At 48.4% G+C, this 7,725-nt stretch overlaps 1 protein-coding gene across 1 annotated transcript in view; it reads left to right on the forward strand.

Moving 5' to 3' along the window:
- trip10a (thyroid hormone receptor interactor 10a) overlaps positions 1-7,483 on the forward strand; it is a 14,123-nt gene extending 6,640 nt beyond the window's left edge. Inside the window, 7 exon segments of the mRNA XM_084488484.1 lie at positions 1,366-1,381; positions 1,384-1,529; positions 2,758-2,867; positions 3,432-3,564; positions 4,272-4,360; positions 4,878-5,035; positions 5,715-7,483. Of these exon segments, the coding sequence (XP_084344610.1) occupies positions 1,366-1,381; positions 1,384-1,529; positions 2,758-2,867; positions 3,432-3,564; positions 4,272-4,360; positions 4,878-5,035; positions 5,715-5,866 (804 nt within the window). The 3' untranslated portion in view covers positions 5,867-7,483.
- Positions 7,484-7,725: the final 242 nt, after the last annotated feature.

The raw sequence follows: 7,725 nt of genomic DNA on the forward strand, positions 1-7,725 counted from the left end.
AGGGTTGATTTTAAGGGGGAAAACAGCACTCCCCCCTTTGCTCCCCTAAGTATCGGGACACCCTACCCCTTCGTGGGAACGAGCAAAATCTAGGGTTAGGGGTCAAATCTAGGGGAAGGGGGAGAATTGGGACAGGGCCTAAGACGCAATACAGGGCTAAATACAAAATCGATCAATTCAATGAAATGTCACATTGAAACATTGAGAAGCGTGCAAATGAAGGGGTAGAGAGCGAGTCGAGGGGAGTTGGATGTATGAGCAGTAGTACTTGGAGCTGACAGGGACTGCCGACCCCCCCAGCAGTATTCGCAGTATTACAGGCTGAGTGCTTCCTCCCATCCACCTGTGTAATTTAGCCTAATGGCTCTGAGGCCCACACCTCCCGCCTGTTCTGACCGGGGTCTTCCGACACTGCGTCTGACAGTGATTGATCGCTCTACTGGAGCACGGTAGTTCACGAGGCCGCGTGGCCTTTATTCCGTTCCGCACGGCTCAACCAGGGAGTGTTATCATTGTCATCAAACCGGCAAAGAAAATGAACCATTCACCCAATTCAGATGAAGAGGCTTGTTTATGATAATGACATTAACTACACCCCCCCCCCCCCGCCCCCCCGCCCCTCCTCATTTCCAATTACTGCCCCATTGATCTTTCTGTTGCGTATGTAGGTCAGGCGGAGAGAGAGGGAGAGAGGCTGGTGTAGGGTCGGCCGTTTGACCAGCTGTGGACATGACATGACACACACACACACACACACACACACACACACACACACACACACACACACACACACACACACACACACACACACACACACACACACACACACACACACACACACACACACACACACACACACACACACACACACTAAGCATTGAGAGACAATTGAGCTTAGCTAACGAGCCAACCATGGGCTCAACAGATGGCGCTTAACCAGAGAAACGTGCTAGGCTACCAGCTATCTGGCCTTCACGCCACGGCCTGCGCCACGGGCCCACGGGAACGCGCTGTGTCAGTGTGTCTGTGTGTCTCGTGAGATTGAGGCAACGAGGAGGAAGGATTAACCTGTGTTTGTGTTGTTTTTAACGTCTCCTGTTGTTGGCGTTCGCTGCTCTCGGGGCTTATCCTCTGTGCGGGTTCCTGTCTCCAGCGTTGTCTCCCTGCGTCGGCTCCATGGTGTGAGTGCTTCATGGTGCTGACTGTGTCTCTTTGTTTTTCTTTCCCTTGTTTCCTGTCTCTCCCCCACCCCCCTCCCCCCCACACCCTTTTCCTCCATCTGTCTACCATCCTCCCCTTTCACCCTCCCATCTACTCACTTGCATTTGTCGGATGTCTTTAACCCCCCCCCCCACCCCCCACCAGCTCTCCCCATCCACCATCCTCCCTCCAGCACTCCTCCAACCCCCTCACCCTCTAACGGAGCCCCCTCCCCAAAGTTTGGCCGGGACCCCCTGTCGTACTGTTTGAAGGAGATCAATAAGACAGTCAAACCCAGAATATCGTCCTTCCGGACCCTCCGCAGATCGGTGAGTCAGTAAAGGTGGTCGGTTCGCAGTGTTGTGCATGAACTAGTTCAAAAGAACTAGTTCATTGAACAAGTTCATTTTTCTATGAACTTTGAACTGAACGTAACATATTTTTAACTAAAGAACTTGAACTTGAACTAGTTCAGATTTTGTGACATTCTGAATTGATGCTTGGGTCCAGATGACATGTTTATTAAATAGAGTTTCTGCCTTAGTTGTGATGAATGAAACAGGTGTACAAATAATGTCCACAACAATCTGAGATTGTAGTGATGGGCAGCAGGTAATGGAGAGGATTCATTTTAAAAGATAAGCACAGAATACTCACTCCAACAGGTTTTCTTCGGTTTCTAAAAAAAACTGTTAATGAGCTGAACATGAACGAGAATTCAAAACTGAATTGGTGAACTATGAACGTGAATTTATTCATTTTCTTTTGTATGAACTGAACTTTGAACTAGTTCATGTGAAGTGTGAACTTGCACAACACTGGTCGGTCGTGGGTTACGTAGGCGGGTCGTGTGGGTGCTGTTTGCACCCCCCAGCCTGAGGACAAAATGCCTCCGAGGACTAAACATGTAAAAATAATTATGGCTTTATATGGCGCAAAAATGATAAGCAGGATTTTTTTCTAGCCAGAAATTAAACCAAAAAAAGTTATTTCACTTATTTCTCTCTGAATTTTAGAAGTTACACACTCTTGACACATCCTTATTGCAAGGAAACTTGAGAGACCGTAGCCTGCTTAACCTCATAGCTTGTGCTGGCGGTGTAACTGCACCCACACCACACAACACTTGTGCTGTGGTCGTTTGGTTTGCAGTGAGGGGCGTTGCCACCTGTTGGTGAAACAACGGAACAGTTCTTTAATGCTCTCCTATAAGGTATACACTGTATGTCTGGAACCTGGGTTTTTATTTTGTAACGCACCATCGATGTTTAAATGTACGGGTGGGGAAAAAGGAACATGGTCTGTGCTCCGGCTCACTGTTCAAAAATCATCCAGAATCATCTTCTAATCCTTCGAGGCAGAGTGTGAACGTTCTCGTAAGACCGAGGTCAGATGAGCGCTGAATCTCTGGGCTGAACCAAAACCCGACGCCTGTCGTTTCTGTTGGTGTTCTCTGGGGCGGGGTGGGGGGGGGGCGGTGGTGACAGTCACCTTGGTTACTGGAGATGGGGAAACCGTTGCCACACACACATGCTTGACTTCCTGTGTACCGCACAGCCCACGGTGACCGAGGACTTTGGCCACCTCCCCCCTGAGCAGCGGCGGAAGCGGTTACAGAAGAAACGCGATGAGATCGCCAAAGAGCTGCAGAAGGAAGTGGATCAGAGGTGTGTGTGTGTGTGTGTGTGTGTGTGTGTGTGTGTGTGTGTGTGTGTGTGTGTGTGTGTGTGTGTGTGTGTGTGTGTGTGTGTGTGTGTGTGTGTGTGTGTGTGTGGTCATGATTTTCCACTGCCTCTTTTTTTTTATGTTGAGTGTGTGTGCATCATTGTCTACTTGCTGGAGTCCTCTTTCTTTCCTATAATAACCACCATGTTTGCTGTGTGTGTGTGTGTGTGTGTACCTGGTGCTGCTATCCCCAGGGAATCTCGTTCCCCACTGAGCACCTCATCTCCACCAACTTGACTCTCTTTCGCTCTCTCTCCTCACCTGTCTTTCTCTCTCTCTGTCTTTCCACAAACCTGTTCCTCTGTCAATTCAATTCAATTTTATTTGCATAGCCTTGATCACCATTACAGTCTCAAAGGGCTTAACAGGCCAAATATTTATGACCCCCCCTGACCCCACACGGGCAAGAAAAAAACGCCCTTAATCAGCAAGGAAGAAATCTTGGCAAGAAACGCTATCGCTCTCTGTTGCTTGATTCTCTCTCTCTCTCTCCCTCGCTCTACCAGTGAGGCCCTGGAGAAGATGAGGGATGTCTATGAGAAGAATCCCCAGATGGGAGACCCAGCCAGCTTAGCCCCCCAGAACAGCCAGACGGCCCAGAACATCGAGAGGCTCAGAGGAGAGCTGGCCAAGTATGAGGTACGTACGGCCACCCTGCCTTTTGTTTTGTATGGGGGGTTCATTGCGGACGATATTACAGCGCCCTTGTAGCCTGGAAATCCAGACCCACATCTAGAAAGCTGTAGGGTCTGGCAACGAATTACTCGTTGCCAGACCCTACAGCTTTCTACAACTCAACTCGAGGGGCGGCACCAAGCATTGCATTTGAAAGTATCACTGCACGCAATTGGATAACACTACGACCAATCAAAAGAAAACAAGGGGTGACGTCTCCAGACCAGCGGAGCTAACCAATAGATAAGACTCTTGCCGTATCCGGTCGGTAAAAGAGCAATGCTTTTGGCCCGCCTATATCAGATACACCGATGTGATTGGTTAATGTCCTGGGCCAGGGGAATCGGGGAGTGAGTATGTTGCTTGTTCCCAGAGTGACTCGCTGAGCAAATTCAAATCTCTCTCGTGAGAACTCTGGATTTCCAGGGTAGCGCCCTTGTGCATTGACAGATGAGTTGAGACCCCTGCTAGTTATTTTGTGGGGGAAGGGGCAAGAATACAATGTGTTGTGGTATGAGTTGTGGATGTTTTTACCACGTTAACTACAGATATTATCCTTTATTTTCTATCCTGCTTTCTCTCATTTGCTTGCTAACTGTATTTCTGTCTCTTTCTTTCTTTCTTTCTTTCTTTCTTTCTTTCTTTCCCCCCCCCCACATTTATTTTGGTAGACTTGGGTGGCAGAAGCGGGGGTCCGCGGGAGTCGGCTGCAGCAGCGGTCCCACTCGTTCAATAACAACGGGGCTCACGAGCTATACAGGTATGAACGCTGCCGTCCACGGGCTACCCCTCCACCTTGAGATTATGACACACAACCACTCACTCACTCACTCACTCACGCACGACGAGTCCCACTCATGAGGTAGCAATTTGCTACGTTATAACTCAATATGACATACAAAGATGTATGTGAAGCACAGAGGCTATACCTTGGACTGAGCCACCAGTCCAGCATCGTCTGCTGCCGTTTCCCATGCATTTTCCGTTTCCTTTTTCTAAGGCATTCGGGGATGTGAGAAAGTCAATCCTTTTTTAATTTTCAAGTGAAGAGTGTGTACGGTTCTTTTGCAGCTTTTAAAGTGTGTGTGTGTGTGTCAGTCAGTCAGTCAGTCAGTCAGTCAGTCAGTCGTTTCCGGGAGTTCCCTTTTTTTTCTTTCAGAGAGTAGAAGAGGCGAGTCTCAGCAAAGGGGTGCTGAGACTGTGACTCACCGCCTGGTTGGAAACAAAGTGCCTTCACATTGTGTCCTGTTCGCCTCACTCCCTCCTTTGCCCTCCAGCCCTGACGGAGCTCAGTCTGACGAGAGCACGCCTGACCACTCCCAAGCCATCTACGCAGAGTTCGATGACGACTTTGAGGAGGAGGAGGAGGAGGTGGTGGAGGAGGAAGAGCCGGCCGTTGCTATCGGCAATTGCACGGCCATGTACAACTTCCCTGGTATGTCACTCCTGGAGTCGCCGGCCATCTTTTTATTTCTTAACGTATGTGTATTTTTATACACAACATTGCTTGTTATAATGCACAGTTACAAGACAACGCTACTTAAAAGGTGTCTCTCCTGCAACCCGTGTTCCTCTCCGTTATCATGTCCGTGCATGCAGACACAACAAAAACTAAAAGTACATAAAGGCGTGGGTCGGGGGTGTCACCCACCAAGGGAATCAAACCCCTAACCCTCAAGACTCACCTGTTCAGAGTTCACCTAGCCTCTGCATAGCCACCCCGTCCCACCCCTCCTACTCTATGTTGTACGTTGTACGGCGTGGCACTTAATGTACGCACTTCTTGTATGTCGTACGTAGTTATGTGGTTATTTTATCCTAGCTATCGTTTCGTTGTTGTACACGGGGGAAAAGGTTATCCTAGCGATTGTTAGTGCTTTTCACTTGGTTCAATGAACATCTTTACTGCACCACCGACAGCGATGTATTTTTTTTTCCCCTTTCTTATGACAAATGTTCTTCTTGTAAGTCGCCTTGGATGAACGCGTCTGCTAAACGCCCTACATGTAAATGGCGTGTTGGTGTGGATGCCCACGGCCCACTCTGGACCTGACATCCTAAACGTTGCAGACCCCCGTCCTGTATTCATTCTTTGCTATGTGTCTGTGTCTCAGGGGCCAGCGAAGGGACCATCTCCATGCAGGAGGGCGAGGTGCTGGACGTCGTGGAGGAGGACAAGGGCGACGGGTGGACCCGCGTGCGGCGGGCCAACGGCGACGAAGGCTACATTCCCACCTCCTACGTCTCCATCGCCCTCACCAAGTGAGGGGGCTCCCTTCAGGGGGAAGAAGGACCTGGTCTGCTGAAGAATGACCATTTTTGGAATACAGGGCTACACGGTATCGACCCCCACCTCCCCCCCGCACCCTCCCCCACCCTCCCCTCTCCCCCTCCCAGCATCTACACAGGAGGAGTGGGCGGTACGGAGGAGCTGGTGGGTGGGACCACGGCGGGTGGGAACGGGATGGCCGTAAGAGGCACAGGGAAAAGAGTGTGTTTTGGAAGTGTGTCGCGCTGCAGTACAGGGAGAGAATCGGATGGTGCGAACCGCACGTCCCTACGAAACGCTTATGAAAGGGAATGAAAATGACCCCCCCCCCCCCCCCCCCACCCATGTAATTTAATCCCCCTTTAACCCGGGACACACCGAGCAACTTAAGCCACGTGTGTGTGTGTGTGTGTGTGTGTGTGTGTGTGTGTGTGTGTGTGTGTGTCTGTACGGCGTTTTTTTTATCGCTTTGTGTCTCTGGGTGTGCGACTGTGGTCAGGCTCCGCGTCAAAGGGTGACGCAGGCGCCTCAGAGGTTGAGAGGAAAGATGTTCAACGTCAGGACGCCGGAGCTCAGCGCGGGCCCCCCCCAAACCAGAAGGGAGGAGGATTCTGTCCGGGAGAGGAGGAGGAGAACGGGAAACGTGGAATTATTTTATACCGTTGGGGCTCACACCAAGACTTTGAAGACGTGTCCCTCGTATACAACTCACTCAATCTAAAACCAAATTTGGCTTTATTTTCCCCCCCATCTTCCGTCATCCAAAATGTGGTTTGAAACACGGCATAATTAATTTACTACAAGTCTTAGAGTGTAATAATTTATTGCTGTGTGTGTGTGTGTGTGTGTGTGTGTGTGTGTGTGTGTGTGTGTGTGTGTGTGTGTGTGTGTGTGTGTGTGTGTGTGTGTGTGTGTGTGTGTGTGTGTGTGTGTGTGTGTGTGAGAATTAACGGCCGTGAAGTTACTTTGCTTCTACCTGTTCTGTGCTGTTGAGCTTCCGGAGACCACATTGTAAAGTAACAATCCGCCATTTACTTTCCACTGTCACTCAACGACATCATGACACACCACAATGAGACCGCACCCCCTCCTGCCAGGCTTCTAAAGATTGTGTGTTTATACAAAAAAATGATAATTTATTAGGAGTGTGTGTATATTGTTGTGAAATAAGAGATTCCAGTTTAACAGGAAAGTCTGTCTGTTCGTGTTGAGGATGTTGGCACACTTTTCTTCTCTCCTTGCACACACATTTGCGAGTTGTCTTGAGGCGATCGTATTTATGTCATAAATAATATATTTTAGCCATCAACAACACCACTATTGTCTTATTTTCATTTTTTTTAATAACCGAGACCGCTATGAATAAAGAATTGTACCTTTGTCAAAAGATTACTTATTTTGCCATAAAGGTGCTTGTATGTTTAGTTTGTCTTTGCTTCACTAAATGTTTTGTGTTGTGTTTTTTGTGCATTACAGTTGGTCTAACTGACTCGTATGTATATTGCGTTGTCATAGTTTTATGTTGCTGTTTGACATTGTGCCTTTCTGGTTAAAAGCATTTTGTATATCTCACATTTACATTCGTTGTTTTTTTAAGATTTAATAAATGTGGAGCACATTTCAAGGTCGTAAATGGTTACACTAGTTATTTGGGATTCATATAAACAATTAATTTGTTTGAACGGTAATACACTTTGTGGTCTGTACATACATCTCATCGGCAGCAGGTGGCAGTGTTGTCACTGTTACAGCCGTTTTAAAGCCTTCTGTGGACCCATCTCCCATCTGCAATTACATTTTTCATTACTCGTTTGAATACGTGATTGAAACCCACTCACTCAAAAAATATTGTTCAT

The sequence above is a fragment of the Micromesistius poutassou genome (assembly GCF_964030765.1).
Source record: "Micromesistius poutassou genome assembly, chromosome: 1".
Taxonomy (NCBI): domain Eukaryota; kingdom Metazoa; phylum Chordata; class Actinopteri; order Gadiformes; family Gadidae; genus Micromesistius; species Micromesistius poutassou.